The sequence below is a fragment of the Mya arenaria genome, chromosome 4 (assembly GCF_026914265.1).
Source record: "Mya arenaria isolate MELC-2E11 chromosome 4, ASM2691426v1".
In the NCBI taxonomy this organism is placed as follows: Eukaryota; Metazoa; Mollusca; class Bivalvia; order Myida; family Myidae; genus Mya; species Mya arenaria.
In genome coordinates, this window is record NC_069125.1 from 81,810,980 (window position 1) to 81,838,932 (window position 27,953).

Consider the following 27,953-nt stretch of genomic DNA (forward strand, 5'->3'; position numbering starts at 1 on the left):
TTATTACAAACAAGAATATTTATGCGAAAAGCTACAGACATTATCATGCCATGGGAGATAATCTTCCCCATACTGAACTACAGAACAAGTGTAGTTATCGCTTACTACTAATTACCACAAATATGAGCTTTTCATCAATGGTATTGCCCAATTTAAAGTCGGTTACCGGGAGCGCCGGTCTACATGTGCTCCTCTCAGTAACCGCTGTAAATATATATTATTTGATATTCCATACACACAAACAGGGAACATCAAGATGCGCGGCCGGTGTTGATGTATGGTAGTTTGCGGTAGTATGTAAGGTTGAGCGGTTGGTGGGCTGGTTCCGCAGTCCGATTGTGAAGCCACTCCTCCAGGCAGTCGAGAGCAAGCGGCTGGTACTCCAAATAAAACTTGTTGACGAACAAGTGTCTCTTGTACACGACCGCCGCGAGGTCCCCGAGCCCAAACACGCACACGCCTCGCACATATTTACCTTTACACGGGTCCACTCCGCCCCAAGCTGCATGTACAGCCAACCAAGGCTTATCATCAGGCCTACCTGGAACAGAGGTATTTAAAATTGATTCTGTTTTCGAATAAACTTAAATAATCGAAACTAACTGAGAACACAGTGATCTCCCCTACCAGTTCGATTGTTGAGCAGGTGCCACGTGTGTGCTTAATAAATATTACTGAATAGTTATTTTATAATGATGCGCACTGTTGTTTTATAAAAGAAAGCAAATATAAGTCATATACGTTACGAAAATCGGCTAACATCATTTACGTTTTTCAAAAAAAACAACAACAACAGGTAACGCAAAAATGATTTCATGGGAATTTGACTTTTTTAAATTGGGGCAGTCGCCTATCCATATATTAAAACATATGGAGTTATGTAAGGAAATGTTGGAAACAACTTTTTTTTATTTCTATAAAAAATGAAAAGGCAATACCTTTGAAATATCAAACACAAAATCATTTTATTTTCCAAAGCACTTTTCCTCAACGGGCCAACAAACGGACAGAACAAGGTGATTCCTATATAACTATATACTATATGATATTAAAGATTATCTACGTTTATCTGCATTCGGAATTCCTCGGCCATCTTTCATCGAAAACAACCTCGTATGTATGCTGATATATAATTAGTTCCTAAAATTTAAAGAGTAGTGTTTTGACATATATTTTGTATAATTAAGTTTAAGTTGCCAGTGAGGTGTATACTTGCATAAACAATTAAGATTCCAAAGAGTAAAGTCATAAAGTTTAACTGCTTATTGAAATTACTACGCGATCTACTTGCAGGGTAGTTTAACTGTATATATTTCTAACATTGTAACCGTCCGAATATCCGAGGTTGTTTTCGACGGAAAACGGCCTCGGAGTTCCGAACTGTTTATCTACTGGCTGAATCACTAAAGCAGTATGTGCCCTTCCGCATTCCTCTGCTGTTCGATACCAAAAGTGACAAGGCAACGTACTCCTACGCACAGGGCACAGAAGGTAGAAAATCAGCTCGCTATGTGCTTATAAAATATTGCTCTCTCTGAGCCAATTTGTGACCACTGTGCGGAAGAGTAAACTCAACTTAATCATTGCTTAGTTATCTTAGTTAACTATTAGATTTCATTGTTGTTCGTAAAATGTCATAAAGTTTAAATTGATTTACTACTTTACACCCAAGTGCAAAAACTATTTAACTGCATTAAGAGATGGAAGCGGTCATTGAGTTGTTGCATTTACGTGACGAGTTGTATTTGTCTTAATGTCTTGATTATGTTTGAAAATGTATATATATTCATATATCAGCTGCGCTCCATCAGCCATGTTCTGTGTTTAAGTACGCGAAGTTTGTCGATGGCATTAAACACACGAAAACAACAACAAGACAAAACATAGATGACAGTTCCAGAAGAAACATAGCATTGATACAGCACTTTTTAAAATGAATCATGAAGCTGACAATTTAAAATACAGATTTAAAGTTAAGTCACCATTTTCAGTACTTACAATATGGAAAAGTAATACGCAAGAGAGACAAATAAAAGTATGTGCACTTTTACGAAAGTACACTCAACACAATAATATTTAATGCATTGTTCTTTAAAAGGTTGCACAAAAATTGCATATCCAAAGAATGAAGTCCGTGCAAAGTTTCTTCAATGAAATACTAGTACTTCCGGAGACCAATCGTTGGTATAGCTTCCAAAATATGCATGCATTTAAAAAAAAACAAAAAAAACAATATCGTGACATAATGAGTTTGAATGTTCGAATTGGAACCTTTTTTTAAAATGCATTCTCTTCATATAGTATGAAAACATATAGGGGCCGTCGCCGACCAAATGACAAAATGATATGCCTTGGAATTCGTTGTAACGACAAATCGTGCTATATATCAAGACTTAGGACTTAGCGTACTTAGAATCATAACGACGATCTTAGATGGGAATGATACATATATAAGGATAACCTTCTACCGTTAAATTATACTTCGTTCATTTCAACATACTCGTGTTTCGGATTTTTCGAACTTTGATCACAAAATGTACTCATTCCTTTTAAAGAAACATATTTGTCTCTTTGGGCAAAAGAAAAAGTTCTGTCATTACCATTTTCGTTTTTCGAAAGATTGTGATATTGTCAAGCCTTTTGAGTTGATTAAAACATATGGAAATATTGATTGGTGAGATGAAACCAATATTTACTAGAATGTGTTTCAATTGAAATGTTATGAAGTCAAAAGATAATTGACACGAACATACCATGTGACATCAGGTTATTAGGGTTTAGTTTGCCTTGTTAGGTGTCTACAAAGTAGTTTTCATCATGCTCATTTTTGTGATGTCCTTGGTGAAATAGATTGCCACAATGGCATGGGTAAACCGTAGTATGTTATTCTAATTATAAACGCTTCGATAGCGTGGTGCATATTTATAGTATGCCGACATAACATAATGTAAAACAACACAAGTTGATTCTAAATTAAGCTATAGTTTACTTAAAAGCGAGGATTTTCAAATCGTACAATTATATCGACAAAAACTGCGTTTACGTGGAGTTGTTAATTTAAAAAGTCTTATTTGCCGGAAATGCTCGACTTTTAATTGAGGTCATGCAACATCTTGAAAAAAATGAACTGTTAGTTTAGCATTTGATGGGATTTAGATTAGAGACCACTAAATAAATTTCCTATGTGTTCTTTTTTGTCAATTGACCTATTGGCACGCGAAATACAGCTGATTTCTGGTGTTTTACAACACCAACCACCATATATTGGAAAAATGTTCCACTGATGTACTAAACATTAAACAATGTTAGAATATATATGAGTATCTTACAAGAACGTTACCGACAAAAACCGGTGTAGGAGTACAAACAATATAGTGAAAAACTGTAAACAAAGCAGTTGATCTAGCATGTTCAGCATGTTTTGTTTTTAAATCACAAACCATTCAGCCCAACTAAACTAATGCCTACTCCCTGGGCCTCCTAACCTAGACCACGTGCTCCTGAAAGATATGCAGTATTTACGGTCATGGATGTTAATGGCCCCTAAAAAAGACCAAATACTTTAAGAAGCAAATATGTAGCGGCATGCATCTGTGTGGGCCCATTTTACTAGACCATTCGCTATAAGTGAGTCATTATGTAGCGACAGTCATGCCCCTGGGCCCCCGCTTCGTAAAAACGTTCATGCCTTTACTAGACCAAGTGCTCTTGATACTCATTTTGAAGCGGCATGCGTGTTCATGATCTTTTGAATGTCAGTCTAAAGCGAATTCATAACTTGCATTGCGGGCCGATGGATCATTTCATGTTCATGTTTGCTAGATCTAATAGTATGAAGCTAGCTCCAAGACTGACTTAACTGTAAAAGTATAGGTGCTGAAGTGTGTGTGGGTTGCATGTGGGCCCCCCCGTGTATATCTCTACTACTCACCTGAGTAGTGCGAGCCCGGAGCCTGGAGGTTCTGGTTGTACTGCAGAGTTGCCCAGTAGTACTCGTCCGGGCTGTGCACGTCTCGCATCCACACCAGTAGCTATCGAGCCGCCTTGCTATGGAGCACCCATTCCACAAACGCCCGGCTGAACACGCCGTATGCGCTTCCCTTGACAATCGTCACATTTGACGGTGGATCCACCAGCTGGTAGTTTGTCTTATATATGTTCGGTTTTATTTGGTTCTTTGTAACTCGCTTATAAATGTATCTAAATTTGAATCTATGCTCTAGTCGTCTATTGCCTGTAAGACCTTCTATATCATTAGAACCGTTGTATATTTGTAAAATTTGCACTATTTCTTTGTTTGTTTTGATCGGGAACTGCTGACTAGGAACGTTCATAAAATATTGCCAATCCTTGTTCCACTGCATGAAATCCTGCATACAGTTGATATCCGCTTGGAGGCGGGTGAAGCCGGCGTATACCACGTATTCCTTCCGGGAGACTACAAACACGTTTTGGAAGCAGTCAGCTATGCCCTGGACGGCCTGGTGAACCTCCGGCCGCGCATCCATGTCCACGTGCAGACAGAACACGTTCCGTGGCGTGTAGAGAGCACGCATTAGCCGTTCTGCTTGTTCTACCTCTTTGTAAAGCAATATGCTGTATGCCACTGGAAACTTTTCCTCTTCCGCTGAGAGAATATAGCCTCTGTAACCTTGGTCATCTTTGAACTTATCACAGTTCATCGTTAGTTTGATATATGAAGTATCTGATATATTGCCTCCACGCCCGAACCCGTCTTTCTCCATAAGTTCCCTGCCTCTTGTAATCCCTTCAAGATCGCCCCTTAGGACAGCTTCACAATTATCTTCAAATACTCGTCGCCCAGCTGTACGGAGTACTTTAGGAAATTTTCTACCATTTTCAATGTCTTTCGCAGTTTGTTGATCTGTACGAGTTGTATTCGCGGACAAGTGACGGAGACTTTCAAACCACCTCTGGTTTAACATGGAGGCCGGCTGGTGGTCGGTTGACAGACGGATGGACATGCGCAGCACCACACATGCAAGCAGCACCACAGCCAGGGTAGGTAGCCGAGACCACGTCCACCTCATTTCCGACCAAGTATGCAGTCTGCAACAACAAGAAAGCGACTTGGAAACAACTTTTTTTATTTCTATAAATCATTCAATCTTTTATTGTTTTTTTGTGTTAAGCGGTTGCAAAAGGCACACTCGCAATTTATTGAACCTACCATCTAATTGATGCAAACCTAAATCATTTACATTCGAATTTATTATACTTAAGAGACTGCACAAAATCAATAAAACAAGAGCTTTAATATATCAGTTCTTCTTTACGCGGTGTTTAGAGGTTTGAACTGTTAAAGACAAAAACAATCTTTGTTTTTCTCAGGAGACGTTTTCACGTGGACTTTTTTTGTCCAATGCCTAGCAGGTAAGCGGCTCGAAGTAAGCGGCTGAAGATAGCGGCCCATATGTTATGATATCTGAAGTAAGCGGCCTCGAAGTTAGGCTGTGTAAAGTCAGCAGCCTGTCGGATAGGACGCCAATGATTAACTGTTGTCTGTAGCAATGAACGTTCCATGACTATTAAATTAAATATGAATTTACCGCATAAAATTGCGTACAGAAATAAAACGGTATAAACTTTGAACTTTTAAACATGTTTTTCATAGAATAAATTGTTGCGGGTAGGCTGTTGAATTCACGAAACTATGGCCCATGATCATGGTTTACAAGCGAAGAGACAGAAAGTGTACACTAAAAAGTAGATCAAGTAGATCCAGCAAGTTTAGCCTGTTTTTGAAATCATAAACATTCAGCTTCAAAATCTATCAATGTGGAATGTAGCAACTCGTCGGAGATGGTAGTACCATGCTTTGATTCACTGTCACGTGTCAATTAAAATAAATAAGGCATGTAATAATAAATAGGCACATCCGAATAGGACACCTGCCATTAAATTTCAAGTGAAGCTGTCGCCAGCTAAGTTGATAGGCCCGATGTAACATAAGTGGCATCTCCTTATAAATATTATAGTTAACTCCTTACATAACGTTTCAATACTCTGCAATGCTGATATGTATTAATGTTTGTACTTCTAAATGAGACAGCAATGATCAACGTATATATATATATATATATATATATATATATATATATATATATATATATATAACCCTTAGATAAAGTGTATCATGTGTGCATTACTGTCACTTTATTTGGGAAAGAAACCTGTCAAAAGAGTCTAGCCATCTTGTAGAGAAATAAAGTTTGATATACATGCAATTGTACTGCCTGTCACGTATATTAAAATTTGAATAACATTTGTTGTTCATTTTCTCCATTTGGGATGTTTTTTTTATAAACGCTCATTCAATACTACTTTGGTCGCAGCTTAGACATAACATTTTTGACAGATTAATTTAACTTAGTTTGTTAGTGTTATGTTGGTCTTCTTATTGTTTTTTAACTATTTTGCATTCAAAATATGCATAAATCGTACATGCATGCCGATAATAATATCGGAGATATGTCATCCCAAATTTGAATAATTTTCTTGTTTATGAACGCGACAACCTTTTAATGTCATCTGTGATTTGTTCTCATTTTTCTCATGACTGACACAATAACTTGTGTTTACTAATGTAAAGTAATGTATATCTTAAAGACGCACGTCTGAATAGTTACGTGATTCGATTTATAGGCTCTTAAATATCCACTAAACGCCGTCTTAAAATGTACAATTTGTTTATATAATTATTATTATTATTTTTTATAATAACGCTTTCTTAAAACAAATTACTTGAAAAGAGTTATATAACTCGATGTATGCTATCACAGCCTGTTCTTGTTTTTATTCTTGTTTCATTACAAATGCTCATACAATTGATTTGATTTTCAATTATTCAGACCTGCAAATTGTCAGTTTAGAACAAAGACTAGCAAATCACTCAGTAAGTTCCCTTTGACATCCTTGTTTTGTTTCGTATACATTGTCTCATAAAAAGGACTTTGAATTTCGTATATCCTTTTGGCTATGAATCGCTTTAAACAATATGCTATCACGTGTATGGTTGTAAAACACAAAATCAAAGCATGAGAACAATTAGGTATTGTCCAGTTCTGTTTCATATCCATTCACTGAAATAAGTTCATGTTTGTTTTTTAATCGAAAAACTCGTTACATAACCCAAACCGTTATAAAAAAATCATAAAAATACGAGGTATTTAAATGTATTGTCAACGAAAATCCACCAATGGTATACTGATATATTAAGTTTATCCATGCATTCGGTACAATGATTGATACTTTTTCTCAAACGATCTTATAACATAACCACATGTGTAGCGTAATGATGTTTAAGATACGGTATTATGATTGATACTTTTTCTCAAACGATCTTATAACATAACCACATGTGTAGCGTAATGATGTTTAAGATACGGTATTCGAAACATTTCTCATAAGTATATGGTTGCATTTTCTAAAATACAGAAATGATAGAAAAGCACAAATGGTATTTTATACTTTTACCTAAAGTATCAAATTTCATTTAACTTCAGCTCTTTCTTTGGTATTGAAAATATGGCGTCTAGTTTTAAGTAACATAAAGGTCGAAGATGAAAACTATTTGAATAAGCCTTATCAAGTGTGATTTGGATGAGTAAGAACAGTTGTTCGAGCTCAGTTCATTCTTTTACATAATAGATATCGAAGCCACGAGTGAAGAAATAGTTTTTCTAAGGTCACAAGTGAAATAAAAAACGATATTACACTGATATAAACAAATTATCTGTTTATTTTATGTTTATTTTCGGAGTTTTATTAGTATTTAAATTTATTTTCGTAATTTCCCACTTTTTAGGGGTTATTTACCGTAACTCGTGGGTCGCCCCTCACGCAAATTATATATATATATATATATATATATATATATATATAATAGCAGATGACGTAGATGTCAATTTTCTATTTCCGGTTTGTTGAGAAAAAGTTATCTGATATTCTGTGTTATAGTTTATTATTCGCTCGTTTTTTAGTGCAAAGATTTTATGAACAGTATTCAATAAAGTTTTATTAGTGCATCTATGTTAAAAAAATAACGAAAATTATTTTATTTTAAGCGGGACATGAATACAAAACCAAATAACAACTCCGCCTTTTTATTGTATGGAAATATGAAAGGTCGAAATGTGTTAGCAAAACAATTGGGGATAATCATTGATATAAAACTTTTTTTCTTAGTTTTAGCGTGTGTTTCATGATACATGGATATTTAGTCATCTTACTGTAAGAGACCAGTGTATTTTGCTTGAAGACAGGTCGATTTCGTGGAAATGATAAGGACCACGCTAGTTTGTTGACAAATTTTGAGGCGTGGGTGGGGTAAAAAAATATATCAGTTAATCTGTGTATTGAATTTCCGGGAAGTTCGTATTACGTATTACAACGACAAACATTTTAAAATACATTTGAACGATGATAAAACATTCTATTTATGTTCAAACAGTTGTTTTTGTATGTAATGTGTTTGCTATAAAAGCAAATGTTCGAACATGCAGCTTCAAGATCAAGAAAACGTTTGAAAAACGGGATTACCATTTTCTTATAAACAGTAAGCTGTTAATTTCCAAATATATCTCTATTTAAACTTAGTTAACGTTTCTTTAAATTTTGAATATTTTATTTTCCAACATTTTCTGGTTCAAAGTGAAGTGTTCTGTTTTGATCAAGGGGAAGTAACTACAATGGATTTTAAAAGTAGTCATGGAAGTTAATATTGTTCTTCTCTTCTTTTATTTCACTGATGAAACTCTATATTTCATCGAAAAGCATGAAAGAAAGGAGCCTCACTAACCATTATATTCTGCTTTAAAGTGACAGATTGCATTATATCAAAATATATATGCATGTATGTGATATTATAATTGGTTATCCTCCTTGAACAAATAGACTGCAAACGTACATAATGCATGTATCTAGCTATCATAACCATTATTGATTAAAGCTACTCAACCGTTATACACAAACGGAATTTTCTTAACAAGAAAACAGGTACTCCGTGATTGATTATAAAGCTAAGAGTAGTTAGAAATTGATGGGAGAAGGACTCCCCAGGGGAAGTTTTACTCCTAGAAATTGATGGGAGCAGGACTCCCCAGGGGAAGTTTTGCTCTTCAACGCAAATTGTGTCCTTGGAAGCGGGAAGACTCGTATTGTATACCGTGATGGTCCTTTACGATATAAGTAAACGAATTGACAATAATGCGAGTGTGTATAAGTTAACGTGAATGAAAATTGTTGTAGAACGATATTGTTCTTTATAGTATAAGGGAAACAACTGCTACACTACACGACGTGGAAATACGGAGAAGCGTTATTCTTCTTAATCACCGTTGCTGGGTTGCGTTAATACTTTAAATTAGTACTTGGTGTTGCTAATTCCTGATCGTTTGTTTATATTTAAAGGCTAGGATTATAAAGACACTTTTTTGTAGCTAAATGCTCATTTGATGTAAGACTAGTACTCGCTTCACAAACCGAAACGACATAAAATGTAAGAAAGCGAGTTGCTTCTGGACATAGATACGAGTAAATGCGTCGTTTTGTAGGGAATAGTTATTTCTCTTTGATCAACTGGATACGCTTTTTGAACAGTTGGTTTCCTGCCTATTACCGAATACCATTGATGAAAGCCGGGACAAAAATCGTACATGACTATATCTGGTCGAGCTATTTGTTACAAGAGCTTTTTTCACATTTAACTCGTCCATCTAGTTGTAAATGAGGAAAGTCGAGCACTGTTGTTTTTTTACTATGATTGTTTAAATTGGAATGCAGATTATATAAGGACTAGTACTGATTATATACGGACTAGTACTACTAGTTGTATTTTTATAAAGAAAAAAAAACACCTTGAATTTTCTTTGTAAGACATAACACATATTTTTAAAAGTACGCATTCCTGAAGGGTGGTGTATATATTTGTAAAAATACTCTTTTATAAATTATGTTAAATATGTATTACCACTCCGTTTGATATAAAATAAATAATTTATAAATGATGTTAAATATGTATTACCACTCCGTTTGATATAAAATAAATAATTAACTTCTTTTCAAATTCTTTATAAAAAAAATGATATATGAGTTGATGTATTCCACCCAGTATTTAGAAAAATAGTTTGGAAATTAATTGGATTTTGACATATTTCAATTTACAAAAGCATTAACCTAGAAAAAATATGTAAATTTATGTTAAATAAGAGTAGCAACACCTTAAATATAGTGTACATACTTTAATTACTATTAATATGTTCATATATGTGATAGTACTAACGTTGCTCCGTTTTACTGAAATTTTTTAAAACAAAAATCATGAACTACAACGCAGTAACTCAACTGTTGAGTTTTATAACGGAACATAACAAATTGGTCGATGACCTACGTCTGAAGTGCCAACGTCTGGAGCTAGAGGTATTTATAATTGTCGTGAATTTCACAAGTATGAATTATTTTGATTCTATTATACGTTGCTCCTTAGGAGTTTACTTTGTACATGAAATCATTTGTATTATTTACATTGCTCCTACATGTTCTGTTCTTTAGGTTTGCTCCTAATCCAATTCTTTATATGTGCATTGCCCCTAAACATGAGGTGCATGCTTTTTGCCTGTCGTTTTTGGCGGCAATTCATACTATATAAAGCTGTTGTTTGTGTGTTCAATTAGTGTTCCATCTGAGGTTATTTAGAGTGCTTTAGGATTTATTAACAGTTCTATCTTTCAGACATTTTATGTGTTAATTATTAAATTGTGAACGTGTTAAACTAGATTTTATTGAGATATAATTTATATTGTGAAAATTGACAATAATTAAATGGTGTGGAAATATCGTTTTGTGTTCGTTATTTATCTAAACTGTTCGATGTGGCAGAGAAAAAAATAGTATTCAGTCTAATGGTAAAATTTATTCAATGTTATATTCGAAACGGAAACTCAAAGAAACTCTGCGACATTGTTTGGTGCCGGAACCCGGGAACAGGGTGTCGAAACAAAGTGAGAGAAAATAAAGGTATGTAATACTTATAAGTTATTGTGTTTTACCCTTCAAAGGAAATTGATAAAAAGTGATAAAAGTGTTTAGGGTATGTACATAAGTGAACTAATGTGTTGTGTTGGAGTGTAAATAAAAAGTGAAACCATGTGTCTAAGTGCTAAGGTGCAAAGGGAAGTAATTTGCATTAGGGGAAAGTAAAAGATAGTGCAAAGTGAAAGTGTAAAAGTGAACCAAAGTATTGTGTAATTAAAGTAAAAATAAAGTGGTGTTGTGAAAAGTCTAAAGTGCCGTGATGTGAAAAAAGTCTAAAGTGCAGTGCTATGTGAAAGTGAATAACGTACTACATAGTGATATGTTTTAGCGTATCGTTTCAATGGCATAAAAGGATAAAAGTGAAATGGTTTGTGGTTGAAGGATAAATGATAAAATAAATGTGCTTAAGAGTGAAGTGTCTATAGTGACATGTGTTAAAAGTTGTGTGTTATAACAGTGTAGTATATTTAAAGAAAATTATTACACCGATAGTAAAGAAAAATGATCGTGTGGGTATAGAAATTTAAAGTAACACATTGATGAGTCTATGTGATTGTGCAAAGTGAATTGAAAGTAAAATCGTGATTAAAGTGATTTATACTACAGTTTAAAAGTGTTAAATCTCTTAAAGTGATAAAAATGTCTTCATTACGATATATGAAAGGCGTAAGAACACGTCATTACAACACCCTGAAAGAAGGGGTTAATCAAGCCTCTTTCCTGCTTCAAAAGGATATTCGTGATAAAGAAAAGATGTTAAAAGCTATTGAGGTGTCGATAGAAAAGATGGAACTCTATGTTTCAAAACTAGAAAATCAAACTGGACTAATCATTGAAGCAGTGGGTGAACAAGATGAAAAGGGAGAAAATATGATGAATGATATGATTGATGAAGATAACAATGTATGTGATTCTGCTGTTAATATGTGCTCTAAGCTAGAGTTATTGAAAACAAAGATCAGTGAGATGCCTGAAGAAGAGGTGAAAGAGGATGAAGGTAAAATTAACATGCAGAGTTAAATGTGCAAACTTTTGGAAAAGCAAATGGAGTTACAGAAAGAGATTTTAGCTAATCAACAGAAAATGCAAAAACAAAGGGTGCATGTTCTGTGAAATTACCGAAATTGGAACTCGTTAGCTTTAGTGGAAACAGATTGAGGTTGTTAGAATTTTGGCAGTCCTTTGTGAATTCAGTGCATTCGAATGACAGCTTGAGTGATATAGATAAGTTTAATTATTTAAGAAGCAAACTTACAGGTGAAGCCAGAAGTACAATTGCAGGGTTGGCTCTTACAAATGAAAACTATGGAGTGGCTATAGAACTGTTGAAGGAAAGATATGACAATATCCAAGAAACAGTAGACACACATTACAATAAAATGATCAATTTAAAGCCAGCCACTGACTCGGTTGAGAGCTTGCGAGGATTGTTAGACACTATAGATAAACATTTGAGAAGCCTAGAAGTACTCCAACAGGATATTAACCAAGATATATTTGTGTCAGTGATAAAAAAGTTACCAACAAATGTGATTCGTCATCTTGAAGTGCAAAAAGGAACAAAGGAAAAGTGGAGTGTTGCAAAGTTACGGTACTTGTTAAAGGAATATGTGAGTGCTTGTGAAAGTGCCGAAAAAGTACCAAGGGAAATGTGAAACCTCTAAATTCAAATCGGAATTCATTTGGAGGTCACAAAAGGCCAATGTTACAACAAAGGCAAATGTTTATAACATAAATCTGTGCAAAGGAATTCAGCAGAAGCCTTGACAGCAAGTGCAAGTGTAAGGGACAAGCAAACGTGTCGTTATTGTTCCAGCAAACACTGGAGCGATGAGTGTCCAAGGTACAAAATCATCGATGAAAGAAAACAAAGACTAAAAGGAAGTTGTTATAAGTGTTTAAGGGAAGGACATATGTCCAATGAGTGCAAAACTAAAGGGGAATGTGTTCATTGTAAGGAGAAAAATTCGCATCATCGCAGTTTGTGCCCCCAAAAGTTTAGCAAACGTGTAGTTAGAGAAAGTGTGAATGTGTGTGATGAAGTAGTTGGTGAAAATAGAGAGGAGACAAGTATACCGATAAGTGAAAATGCCTTACTTTCATCGAATGAAGTTGTTTTGATGCAAACTGTGCGAACAAAAGTTAAAAGCCCTTTAAGCAGAAAACAACAAAATATAAGAATATTATTAGATTCTGGTTCACAGCGCACGTATGTCACAGAACGCTTAGCGAGAACGTTAGATTTGCAAAGGGAAGAAGAACAGGAAATTAGATTGGTCACCTTCAGTAGTGAAAAAGAGAAAGTTATAAAAACTTCCCCAACCAAAGTGGTCTTGGAAATGAAAGGAGGCGTTGATATGAAGATAACCGCGAACATTGTTCCAAATATTACAGGATCAATATATAGAAAACCAGTGAATGTTACAGAAATGAAAATCTTTCAGGAATTAACACAAAGTATGGATTTAGCCGCGACAATCGAAACAGACACAATAGATTTGCTGATAGGAAATGATTTCTATTTGGATATTGTTTTGGGACATAAGATTGAAATACAACCAGGGTTGTATTTATTAGCATCCAAGTTTGGCTGGATTTTGACGGGGAAAACCAATGAAGTGAATTAAGAAAGCAGTGAAGCAAACATGCTTATTCTAACCCATGGTCAAAACATCTCAAAAACAGAAGTGTTTACAAACTTAGATGATTCCATATCGTGTCAACCAAATCTTGAGGATTTCTGGCAGTTAGAATCGATTGGAATTAAAGATTTAAGTTTCAACACTGAAGATGATACAGTAATGAATCATTTCAAGGACAATCTGATATTTCAAGATAAAAGATACAGTGTCAAGTGGCCATGGATGAAAACCCAGATATCCTAGATAATCGTCCATTTGCAGTTGGGCGATTGAAGTCATTGGTCTCCAAGTTTCAGAGTAAACCGGATATACTCAACAAATATAACGATGTGATTGTCGACCAATTAGACAAAAATATAATTGAAAAGGTTGAAAGGAAGTTCAGAGATGGGATTTGCCACTATATCCCACATCATGCCGTCATTAAACCAGACAAAGCAACGACAAAGTTACGGGTAGTTTATGACGCGTCCGCCAAAACGCGATCCGACAATAGAAGTCTTAACAAGTGTCTGTATAGGGGTCCCGTGATGCTTCGTGATTTGTGCGGGTTGCTTATGCGGTTCAGACTACACAAAATTGGTATTGTCGCTGACATTGAAAAAGCATTCTTGCAGATTGGACTGCAGATAAATCAACGCGACGTTACACGCTTTTTATGGCTGAAGGATATTTCGTCGCCATCAACAGATCCATATAACATACAGGAATACCGTTTTTGTAGAGTACCATTTGGTATAATATCAAGTCCGTTCATTCTAGGAGCAACGATTGACTATCATTTAGAAACATGCAACAGTGAGATTGCACAACAACTCAGAGATGACATTTATATGGATAACGTTATCACAGGAGTGGATTCAGTTAGTGAAGCAAGTGATTTGTACAAAGACTATAAACAAATTTTCTCTGAAGCAAGCATGAATCTTAGAGAATGGGCTTCAAATGATGCTAACTTCATCAGTGTGCTTCCTAGTTTGGATGTAGCTACAGGTGATGTTGTGCCAGTGTTGGGTATGTCATGGGACGTTGTTGCATATGCTTTGCTTGAGGCGTCACAAAAGCAAACTAGATAGCTCACAACATCACTTTTATCCTCAGTTTTCACAGTAACACATCGTTTAATAACGTGTTCACTAAAAATAATAAACATTACAGGAGTTCGCCTGTAAGCGATATTTCAACTGATGACAATGTGCTGGATATGGTTGCAGAACTCGATGAGTTTATGGACGTTTTTGGTCCATATGATCCTGTGTCCAGTGACAGTTTCGCTGACGATTTCATCAGCAGCAGCAGTGGTAGCAGCAGCAGTGATAGTACTAGTGATAGTAAGGAGTCGTCTAGCGAAAGTGTAAAGGAGTGTAGTGATGGTGAATCGAGTGAAAATTATGTCGAAAGTGTAAAGGAATATAGTGATGTAAATGATGGTGAAAGTGTAAAGGAGTGTAGTGATGGTGAATCGAGTGAAAATGATGTCGGAAGTGAGGAGTGTAGTGATGATGCAGAAATAGGTGATAATGAATGTAATGATTCAGTGATCTCTATCTCATCTGATGACAGTCCAACTACAGAAATCGTGCCATCTACTTTAGAAACCACATTTGTGCTTAATGCCTATTTCATTACAACACGTATTAAAAGGCTTAACGGTAGAATTGTGACGGAAGATCACTCCATGGACCACAGTTATTTTGAATACTAAAAATTGATGGACTTTGTTATAATGATTTAATGTTGTATATACTTTGGGCATTGTTAAAATATGGTTGTATGTTTGATATATGCTATCATTTGTTTTCTATTAGTTGTTTATACAACATAAGGGCTATAATTTGTTATTATGATGATATTTTATGTTGAGATGTTTTTTTCTTTCAAATATGGTTTATTTGATTGCTTATTATATTTTATTGTTAATTCGCTTTGGTTGCTTTCCTCTCAGGTCGGGAATGTCGTGAATTTCACGAGTATGAATTATTTTGATTCTATTATACGTTGCTCCTTAGGAGTTTACTTTGTACATGAAATCATTTGTATTATTTACATTGCTCCTACATGTTCTGTTCTTTAGGTTTGCTCCTAATCCAATTCTTTAATTGTGCATTGCTCCTAAACATGAGGTGCATGCCTTTTGCGTGTCGTTTTTGGCGGCAATTCATACTATATAAAGCTGTTGTTTGTGTGTTCAATTAGTGTTCCATCTGGGGTTATTTAGAGTGCTTTAGGATTTATTAACAGTTCTATCTTTTAGACATTTTATGTGTTAATTATTAAATTGTGAACGTGTTAAACTGGATTTTATTGAGATATAATTTATATTGTGAAAATTGACAATAATTAAATGGTGTGGAAATATCGTTTTGTGTTCGTTATTTATCTAAACTGTTCGATGTGGCAGAGAAAGAAAATAGTATTCAGTCTAATGGTAAAATTCATTCAATGTTATACTCGAAACGGAAACTCAAAGAAACTCTGCGACAATAATTGACATTTAATATTACAAGTATATATGGAGCGGATCCGCAGTCTAATGGTAACACGTTGGACTGTTAATCCAGGAGATCTCAGGTTCTATTTACATAGAAAACAGGTGAATGTCAGAATTTTAAAGATTTTTATTTAGTGATCATAGTGTTATTGTTACTTTTTTAAATACACAGATTTTAATATTTATGATTTTTAACTAAGACTCGTTGATACTGCTTACCAAAAAAATTCTTTTTTATTTAATTGGTTGCTGAGCAAACCCCCAAAAAAGTGATGAAGGATCAACTTGAACATGCCATGAGCATTGTCGCAAGCATAACGGCAAACTTGCCACACATAAACTTCCAGGTAAACAATTATATGTACAAAGTCGATGCTTTTACGATATAATGTTAAATGCTAACATTTGGCTATTTAAATGATCAGTTATACGTTCTATAGCTGCTTGATATATATGTATTAGTAGTAGTTCATGTCTGAGTTTCACTTTCAGTTTTAGTAGAGTTAATGGTGTTCTGGATAGCATTATAGTGCTCTCTTTTCCCGTAGGAAATTGCTTTTAAAGGAAAAGCTTTACACAATTTCAAAGTTATATATTTTTCATTTTGTATTGTTGTTTTTTTGTTGTAGACGAGTGCAACTCTTTGTAAAGTACAAGAAGTAGACGACAGATCATAAGAAGTGCACACAACACTACAAGTGGGCAACAGGTGTGTTTTAAATATTTTATTAGGAATATACTTGTAAGAAATATAACAACTTTTCAAACTTATAACAGTAAACAAACAAAAAAATAAACATTCTCGTGTGTGTAAAATTTTGTATAAAAAATACCCTTTTATACCAGATAATACTTTTATTGGTAGATAACTAACAAAATGAATGTGGCTGATTTTAGAATTATTGAAACTATTTACATTAGTAAATGCTATAAAATGTACACGATGAAACTATGAGGTAAATTATATATGACATGCAAAAATATATGAGGTAATATATGAGGTTTTATGCGGTTATATGAGGTTATATACGAGTAATATATGTGGTTATATGAGGTAATATAAGAAGCAGAATATATATGAAGCAGAATATATAAGATAAACAACAGTTAAAAACGTACAATAATTAATTTACAACCACAAAAGATGAAATAAATGAAATGTGATTGTATTGCAGTATGAAGAAGGAAAGCCTGTGGGTTTTCTCCGGTATGTACACCAAAAAATGTTATATTGGAAATAGAATTTCAACCCTTTTCGAGCAGAGAAAATATGTGACACCGCGTAAGACATCTAACTTGAATTGAGCTTATTATCGTTTTATTTTTGATAAATAAATATGTTGCGTGTATTAATGTAATATTGTATTTAAGTTTTAGCGAAATAACTTTTCAGAAAATTTAAACTTCGAACTGACTGTTTCTGGGATTATCAAATACTCATAATAAGAAAATCACTTTGCAGTTTTGGCTTTTGTCCATTTATTTATAGGTTTTTGTTCTTTTTCAGAGTCTTCTTCCACCCTATCAATATGTACCTCAAATACAACAGGTGACAGGAGGGATTGACGAGGACACAGGAGGCTGGGAGGAGTGCTGAGGAGGCTTAAATGAGTGTCTAGTAGTGTTTTCCCAGCATTTGAGGGTTGCTATGTGCGCATGCCTTTATTAAATATACTTGTGTCGAATCAAAGTCAGTGTCCGGCGACATACCGTTGACAGATCTGCATTTATAATGGAACGAAACGAGAATGAAATTCGTCTATATTCGTGCGTCAAATGTAGGTACTTTTTCTTTTTCTTGAGAAATATGTTGCACCATTTACGAGTATGGCATACCTGCGCGTATTATTCCTACACATATATATGCTGCGAGCAAACGTTTCAGGATCGGAAAACATTTTTGCTGCATTTGAAGAAAAGACTTGGTACAAACCCGCGCGGTTAATGATGCTACTATAAAATCAAGTGTCATGAAGTTTTCAACCTCAGTGAGTGTTTGAATGAAAAGTAGTCAAGTCGTACATTAGTGGAAAAAAAATGGATCTATTGGATACACGAAAATATAAGATGAGGAGAAAATTGAAAATCAGTGCCTCTCGAAACAGACATGAGCCTCTCTCTAAAATGTATATACGGATGGTTCTCCCGGCTGAACAGACGACAGCTATCGCCAAAAGCATGCTTGACCGTCAGTCGAAACCTAAAGGGACTTGGATTGACTTGGAATTACAAAGAATGAAAGAAGCCAGCAAAAAACGAAAAGGCAAAGTGCTCAGTGCGGGTGTTATCGGTAATAAGGGCAACAAGAAACATAGAAAGGTGGCACCATCTAGACAGAAAACGCCGAGACAAACTTCAGAAAAGTCCGAAAACATCGTTACCATCGGGCAGGTATATAGCTGAATGTTTCACTCACTCCTCCTCATTAGCGCTTAAGGATTTTGTTGCGATGCACCAGTGTGATATTTGTTTTGGAAGACGATAAAATATGTGGCGACATAAAAGGTCTGCGCATTCAAACGAAGATTCGGATGAAGACGCTATGTCTGACGTTACTGACCAAGAGGATATTTTTGGATCTGTTGATGAAAACGAGTCTGATAACAGCGACGACGACATGTCTGTAACCTCGGAGAACTCTTCGGGTATTGATCCTTGGCAAGAGGTTGTCGATGAGGTTTTTCAAGAGTGTCAATCGCAGTATGAGGAGGAAGTGCGTGAACTTATGCAGGATGATACCGACCTTAGTGAAAGCGAAGCCAAGAAGGATGTCTTTGAGGATATGCAAAGTACTTACAGAAAGGCCCTGATGAATAGTTTTGGGTCAAAGCTGATGTGGTTTGACTCTATCAAGCGAGATACCATCTATAAGACCATAAAGAAAACAGTTAATCAACTTAAAGAAACAGAGGACTACGACGAACAGGAAGCCGTAAAGTACGCCATCCTTAAGCGGAGATTTCTGTTCGATAAGGTCTTGGACAGTTACGACGTTCCTCAGTTGGATGCAGAGCAAGAGGAAGAAACAAAACAGTGAAAATCATTTAAAGATACTTTAATTCGTTCGGACTAGAGTGCTTTGGGAAATTATTTGTTTTCAATCCTTACACAATGCAGAATACAGACGCCATTTAATTCCATAACACAATTGTATCTGATAGTTTTGCAAAACGTACTTGTTTTGAAGTAAAATAAATGTCTTTAATGATGTAAAATAAAATGTCTAATAATACGAAACGGAGTTGTTCTTGTGTGTTTTAGTTGTAGTTTTATTTATGTTTTAAGCGTTTTCCATATATAAACAAGACAAATGTTGATGCTGGGTATCAAAGACGCCGCCAGATCAGTTAAAAATAATAATGATTGCATTAAAATATTATGTTAATATTGTATTCAGTCATACCTTTTAGTTTGTAAAAAGGTGTGCTAAAAATTAAACATATCAACTGTCCAAATAATGAACTCATTTCATTGTACTGCGCATTAGGTTTAAAGCTACAATTACTACACAATTTAATCAAGTAAGTTTTATATCTGGTTACAATTCATACATACTACATAAGTAATATTCTCGATGACATTTTATTAACCAGCTTGTATGTCTACAGTTTATGTTTTATTTTTATATCTCTATGTTATATGCGTTTACTAACACATTAATTGTGTATGTCATCTGCAACAGTGCAAATCCTTCTTCGCCTTTGATATCTCCAACACTATATCTATAATATGCGTTTAAATCTGCGCCCGTAACCAGACTGCTGTAAATGTGCCTTTTCGACTGGTGCTTCGAGTTCTTTTCAATCCTAGTTTGACTATTGTTATCAATTTTAAAATAAAGCGAACTGTGCTGATTATATCCTTGTACAACATTGCTTGCCATTTCTTGGTGAAAAATATATGGAACCAATAGCGAGAAATGTCTATAATACTTCCGACCATCGTGAATTAAAACTCTGCTAGCAATCACGCGATCTCCGTCGGATTGTTTCAATCGAACACATCCATGATATTTGATAAACTCAACGCTCACATTTTTGTTGTATTTTATACCTGTTCTTATAATACTGATACTGCATATTATCTTAGCTCTTACTTGAAGATAAAAAATATCAATTTACCTTCTGTTTGGTTTTCTGATTTTCCTAAAGCTATAGAATGGACACGTCTAAAGAAAAGGTTAAACCAATCAGGTCTCTCTTACAGATCACATAACCCTACATGGGGGAGGAGGGGGGGGGGTACCTAAATGTATAGAATGGAGAAGTCTAAAAAAGAGGTCCCACTAATGTACGACTTGACTACTTGTCATTCAAACACTCACTGATGTTGAAAACTTCATGACACTTGATTTTTATAGTAGCATCATTAACCGCGCGGGTTTGTACCAAGTCTTTTCTTCAAATGCAGCAAAAATGTTTTCCGATCCTGAAACGTTTGCTCGCAGCATATACATGTGTTGGAATAATACGCGCAGGTATGCCATACTCGTAAATGGTGCAACATATTTCTCAAGGAAAAGAAAAAGTACCTACATTTGACGCACGAATATAGACGAATTTCATTCTCGTTTCGTTCCATTATAAATGCAGATCTGTCAACGGTATGTTGCCGGACACTGACTTTGATTCGACACAAGTATATTTGTTAAAGGCATGCGCACATAGCAACCCTCACGTTTCTCAAATGCTGGGAAAACACTACTAGACACTCATTTAAGCCTCCTCAGCACTCCTCCCAGCCTCCTGTGTCCTCGTCAATCCCTCCTGTCACCTGTTGTATTTGAGGTACATATTGATAGGGTGGAAGAAGACTCTGAAAAAGAACAAGAACCTATAAGTAAAGGGACAAAAGCCAAAACTGCAAAGTGATTTTCTTATTATGAGTATTTGATAATCCCAGAAACAGTCAGTTCGAAGTTTAAATTTTCTGAAAAGTTATTTCGCTAAAACTTAAATACAATATTACATTAATACACGCAACATATTTATTTATCAAAAATAAAACGATAATAAGCTCAATTCAAGTTAGTTGTCTTACGCGGTGTCACAGATTTTCTCTGCTCGAAAAGGGTTGAAATTCTATTTTCAATATAAAAAAAAAATTGTGTACATACCGTAGAAAACCCACAGGTTTTTTCTTCTTCATACTGCAATACAATCACATTTCATTTATTTCATCTTTTGTGGTTGTAAATTAATTATTGTACGTTTTTAACTGTTGTTTATCTTATATATTCTGCTTCATATATATTCTACTTCATATATTACCTCATATAACCACATATATTACCTCGTATATAACCTCATATAACCTCATATATTACCTCATATATTACCTCATATATTTTTGCATGTCATATATAATTTACCTCATAGTTTCATCGTGTACATTTTATATCATTTACTAATGTAAATAGTTTCAATAATTCTAAAATCAACCACATTCATTTTGTTAGTTATCTACCAATAAAAGTATTATCTGGTATAAAAGGGTATTTTTTATACAAAATTTTACACACACGAGAATGTTTATTTTTTTTGTTTGTTTACTGTTATAAGTTTGAAAAGTTGTTATATTTCTTACAAGTATATTCCTAATAAAATATTTAAAACACACCTGTTGCCCACTTGTAGTGTTTTGTGCACTTCTTATAATCTGTCGTCTACTTCTTGTACTTTACAAAGAGTTGCACTCGTCTACAACAAAAAAACAACAATACAAAATGAAAAATATATAACTTTAAAATTGTGTAAAACTTTTCCTTTTAAAGCAATTTGCTACGGGAAAAGAGAGCACTATAATGCTATCCAGAACACCATTAACTCTACTAAAACTGAAAGTGAAACTCAGACATAACCTACTAATAATACATATATATCAAGCAGCTATAGAACGTATAACTGATCATTTAAATAGCCAAATGTTAGCATTTAACATTATATCGTAAAAGCATCGACTTTGTACATATAATTGTTTACCTGGAAGTTTATGTGTGGCAAGTTTGCCGTTATGCTTGCGACAATGCTCATGGCATGTTCAAGTTGATCCTTCATCACTTTTTGGGGGGTTTGCTCAGCAACCAACTATATAAAAAAGAAATTTTTTGGTAAGCAGTATCAACGAGTCTTAGTTAAAAATCATAAATGTTAAAATCTGTGTATTTAAATATATATATTTTAAAAATCTTTAAAATTCTAACATTCACCTGTTTTCTATGTAAATAGAACCTGAGATCTCCTGGATTAACAGTCCAACGTGTTACCATTAGACTGCGGATCCGCTCCATATATACTTGTAATATTAAATGTCAATTATAAATACCTCTAGCTCCAGACGTTGGCACTTCTGACGTAGGTCATCGACCAATTTGTTATGTTCCGTTATAAAACTCAACAGTTGAGTTACTGCGTTGTTGTTCATGATTTTTGTTTTAAAAAATTTCTTTTTAACTCAATGTTGTGTTTGAAATGATTTGAAACTTCATATTTTATTGGCTGTTGTAACTTTTTCAACAAAATCTTGTGAGTATATATTTAAACAAATTAGTAAATTTGTAAATTCATGCATGGTGAGTTTTGTTATTTATCGGTATTTTTCCTTCCTTTTATTTGATCTTTTCTTCCTTTAAGTGAGATATAAAGCCATATTATACATTCATGTCATTAAAATTCAGCCACTCAGAGAGATGGAAAGGATTGCAAAGCTGAGGTAATAAAGATGCATATTTACGATAGCGAATAACATGCAACTTGCTTAATCTGTCCCTCTGTGAATCATACATAATAATGTTTCGTTTTACTTTCAGTTTTACTCTCACCTGACTAATGCAGATACAGTAACCTACTTGTATGTTCAAATTGTACATTTGTTCTTCTATTAAAAATATAATATGGACCTTTATGAGGAATTAGTTGGAAAGAAAAATAAATTATGAATATCATAACAGTAATTTGCTATACAAAAAGTGGACAAAAATGTTGAACAGAATGAAGTTTTGAATTAGAAAATCCTTACTTATCTCTGTATGTATATCAACTGTATTATGATCATATGTGGTAACATGATGTATTCCCTTAATTAATTGTGTTAAAACTTTTTTACACTGTATGTTTACATTTGTATATGTATGTTGTCATATGCACTTAATGTATGTAGTTTATTTTGTATACATGTGTTTTGAAATCAACACATTCCTTTGTTATATCTTCAGGCTCATGAAAAAAGTCCAAAAGGTTCCAACATTGAGCCTTACAAAATCAACTGTGTGTAATTTGACAATATTCTTCATAATTCGAAGGTGGTTGTATCATGCAGCAGTCATACTATGAAGTGTCTCACAGATTTATTTTCTAAATTCTGCAATATTGAAGTACAGTTTAGCGCAAAGAGGATTAATTCTCTTGCAATTAGAAGTAACTGTTCTTTTAAATTAACATTAACAGTTCCTGCATTTTTTGAGTGATTATAGAGTAAATATGTTTCCATATTAAATGTTATCTTTTTGTGTAAAATTTCACATGTTATAAATGGTTAAAAATACATGTACGCACTTTTTGGTTCTAAATATATGCACATTTTGATTCCAATAATTAAACACTTACGTGTATAAAATTTGGTTTGAAACAGAAATGTCGTCCTTTTGTTTGTTTCTAATCAATTAGTAGTATGTATGTGTTTATAGCTACCATGTCAAGTCAGAAAATGAGTCAAGTTTTTTAACAGTTACCATGGTAAAAAAAGTATTTTCTTTTATCGTATTTTGGTCAGTTCAAAACTTGAACATATTGGTAGTTAGTTATTTGAGATAACAGTGCGTAAAACCACACAGTTTGATAACACCAAACACATGTGTGCATTTCAGTGCGAAACATTTTGTAAATAGTCCCAACAATTGCACAGTAATAATAGAAAATGGGTTAAATTTCGTGTCTTGGTCAAAAATAAAAATTAGCACGTGCTTGATCAGATAACTAGCATATATAGTAAGTAACAACTTAAGATTCAATTATAGATGTCTTTATCGAAGCGTCGTAAATGTGAATACATATCACAAAACGGTGTTCAAAGACAAAAGACTAATAATAAATACGTGTATAGTAAGTTCTGTTTGACAGACATAGTTTGTAACATCAATATTATGCAAAAAGCTACAGAAACAAGCTCAGTAGCAAAACGTTTAAACACAAACCCGTTTTAGTGGCACTGGGCAAACGCCAAAGACATAGAACACAAAATCACAAACAAGAAACATAGAAAAACAGCACAAAACTCCACAAACCATTCAAATCAAATCATTCGATGACAAATGGCCAGTGTCGTTTTGTTTTTGCAATGCTTGTGGCTAAGGCAAGTCCTATAGTTGACTCGTGTGTAATAAATTAATTTATCGTGTACAAACCCAACTCATATAAGGGAAGAACGAAGTTTTTAATTGTAGCTTGAACATTGTAAAACGCAGCAACAAACTAATCGAGTTAAGATAATTAGTCATATAGTATGCAAGAGAAAGCCTTTTTTCAGAACTTAAACATTTGCGAAAGGTTTCAACAAAAAAGGAAATATGTTCTGCTGTGTTCTATTAATAAAGATATTTTAAATAGCAGAAATGGCATGTAATAAAATACATTTAAGCAAACCTCTCTTTTACAGTTTTTTTCTACCTTTTCGTAGTATATTCATGCTTCTTTAATTAATTCATTTTTGGTCTAAGCATTGCATTTTGTTTGTCTTGTCTTTTTTCATCTTCTTTTATCTGTTTCTTTATCAATATAAAACTGTCTATTTTTTATGTATGGCAACCACTCACACTTCTTAAATAAAAATTACATGATAACACCATATGTTTTACATTTAGTGTGTTTATGATTTATTGTGTTGTATAGTGCGGAATATTTAATAATAATAATAAAGGGATTTAAAATAGCTTTCATCGTTGACCCTTCTGTTACCTTTAACTATATGGCATCCATTTAATATCAATGGAAGAGTTTAAACACATGAAATTTGACACCGTAGGCAAATGTTTGTAAACTATGGTGTCTGTTTGTTAATAATAAAGGTTTTATTATCATTTTAGCAGATCGTTTTGTAAAGATTTCAAGAGTGTAGGTTCGTACTTATTTGGCCCATACTATTTAAGAATAGTGATTTAATTCAATGTCGAAAGCTGTGATTTCACTTTCTAAAAATTGAGTATATGTGTGTATGTCTATATTAGCTTTTAGATTGATAACAATTGAAACTCCATTACTGTGTGTAGTATTTCCACTGATAAAAAGGTTATAATATACAATTTTGAACGATGTATTTCTTGTAACAATATAATGTCATACTTATTACTAAAAGTCCATTTGAGTACTTGTTTTCGTTTGTCTATGTTACCTTAACCTGGAACATAAATCATACATGTATTTGTGTTTCCATGTTACAAACTTATAAAGATGTCTGAATCCTACGACACATTCTGGTCATAGCAAAAAGGGTTAATATGTATGAAACAAAAGTGGATAACATTTGCAAAAATGTTTGTAGTGGCAAACAAGTAAGATCGATAGTTACGTATATTTGCTCAATTGTGCTATACATATATGATGATTTTGGAAGTATGATGTATGTGTAATAACATTCATTAATGAACATAGTATTTTTTTATTTAATTAGCATAATTTTGACAATGGTAATAAAATACAAGCTCACAAACATTTATATTTTGTCCGTAAGAATGCCATAGGGAAGTAGTTATATTTATATTCAACAAAACGAAAATTGTTGTTAACTACTGGTGAAAAAAACATTTTCACTTTTCAGTTAACTATCGAATTGTTTTAATTATTTACATTCATATACAAATTCATAGGCAAATGTTTATAACATTTGATTTATATTTCACTCTCTTTTTTAACAAATTAAAACCTCCTGCAATATATTACGAATAACGCATATACATCACAAGTAACGGACATTCTTTGATTGTTTTAACAAATTGAATATTGTGTGTTTTTTTACAGATATTGATAGTTTGTAATACAAACAAAGCATATCACAATTGTATTTCATTTTATCTGATGGCATCTTTAGAGGCTATTACAAATATTTTAAGTAAGCATTTATTTTTAAACAGTTTTTTTTTCCATAATTGGAGAAAAAATCAAACCTAAAAAGAACAATGGACGGAAACGCCAAAACATCCAGGGATATTATAAAACCGAAGTTAAAAATCGGTTGGGCAGGTACTGATATGTTTAAGAGAATGTTAATTAGTCATTTATTATTAATCACTGCAATTTATTTTTATCTATTCAGTCTAAGATTTTATTAAAATTGGTATCATCTATTTTATAATTTGAACCAACAAATTAAAATTCTATGAATTTTTTCATCGCAAAAAGTTTTTCGTGAATGTCTAATTCGAGGCTAAAATCTGATCATATTCATTCTGCATCAATATAGCAATTTGTAAGAATCGACGTATTTCATTCAATAAAGGTGTACGTTTTGGAACCTCCTTCTATTTTGATTAATATAAGTTTGGCTTATAACTCTGTGACATTTAACGGGGTGTAAGTTTAAACATTCGACTACTGATGTTGTTTCTTTAGTGTGTTCTTTTTCCATATAAATATTGGAGTTATTGTTTGTTTCTTTATAATTGTCTGTTATTAGATGTGTCTTATTGTATGGGGGTATAAAGGATTGTTGTATATTCGGAACAAATATTAGAAATAGTTATGTTGATTTACTTCATAATTTTATTTAATGGTTTAAACCATAGCTACAGTGGCAAGCCCAGTTTTCTTTTCAACTCAACCTTAATTAGTTGCCATATGCATTTTCAGTCGTACAATGTAAAAATATTTATTTTTCATAATAAGAACCATAAGTTAATGAGTGAGATTTTAGTTTAATTCGGATACATGCTTCTTAAACCTTCTCAATACGAGTAAATCTCTACGATTATCTTTATATAAGAAAAAGCAAATCGCTATATACTAAATATAAGACAAAAGATATCACAAAATTGAATTTTTCATTTAGGCAAGTTGACATACCATAGTCAAACTTAAAAACCACCATCAAAGTTAATGAATAAACAACATAAGAAAATAGTATAGTTAGAAATGCTTTTGATCTATTTAAACGAAACATGATTAGGATAGTTGACTAGGTCTAGGTGAAGTTCGGTCGTGAATAGATATTGATTCAATTTATTCGGGAAAAAATCTAACAAATACATAGTTGAAAGTTATGAAGTCTCAATTATTACAATTAATTGAAGATACAATCGCTGAAAACAGAACTTGTATTGTAATTGTTGATCAATTTGTAAAGGTAAAATATAATAAGTGGACAAATAATCTAATTTTTCTTTTTTTAAATATTACACATACAATAATGTCACAAAATTGCATATAAATCGAATTTAAGTTAATACACAAAGCTTACTTTGGATAAACAATTTGATTTTGCAGGTATAGCTTGACAAAACATAACAATCGGTTACAAAATAAAAAGGCGATATGATTGCAGCAATGGAAAAAAATGGAAGCAATCCAAAACAGTATAATGTTTTCGCGAAAATATTTTTGAAGACTTTGAAGTGTACAAAAGTGTACAATATTTAAAAATATAATCAATTTAAGTACTCACTCATCAGTCGCAAACATTTTATCCAAATGATTGAAGTGAGCACGAGGAACCGATGTAATTCATCCAAAACATCCGTGATAACGATAAAATAAGCATGTTTCAACGACAACCTTTCT

The 27,953-nt window shown here is 33.5% G+C and overlaps 2 protein-coding genes across 2 annotated transcripts; both read right to left on the reverse strand.

The window, feature by feature from the left end:
* Positions 1 to 27,953, reverse strand: LOC128230410 (beta-1,3-galactosyl-O-glycosyl-glycoprotein beta-1,6-N-acetylglucosaminyltransferase 3-like). The gene is made up of 3 exons (XM_052942640.1): positions 27,838 to 27,953; positions 3,932 to 5,070; positions 1 to 541 (listed from the first exon to the last, which is right to left on the reverse strand). Exons 1-2 carry the CDS (start codon positions 27,852 to 27,854, stop codon positions 4,032 to 4,034), a joined length of 1,056 nt encoding a protein of 351 aa, XP_052798600.1. The 5' UTR covers positions 27,855 to 27,953; the 3' UTR covers positions 1 to 541; positions 3,932 to 4,031.
* LOC128231124 (N-acetyllactosaminide beta-1,6-N-acetylglucosaminyl-transferase-like) lies at positions 252 to 4,019 on the reverse strand. The gene is made up of 2 exons (XM_052943543.1): positions 3,932 to 4,019; positions 252 to 541 (listed from the first exon to the last, which is right to left on the reverse strand). The coding sequence occupies exons 1-2, from the start codon at positions 4,017 to 4,019 to the stop codon at positions 252 to 254; spliced, it is 378 nt and encodes a 125-aa protein (XP_052799503.1).

Excerpts from the sequence above, each read along its gene's own strand:
- LOC128231124 (XM_052943543.1), bottom strand. The coding sequence starts at position 4,019 with ATGCGAGACGTGCACAGCCCGGACGAGTACTACTGGGCAACTCTGCAG. Across the intron at positions 542-3,931 it reads TCCGGGCTCGCACTACTCAG|GTAGGCCTGATGATAAGCCT; the intron begins GTGAGTAGTAGA and ends CCTCTGTTCCAG.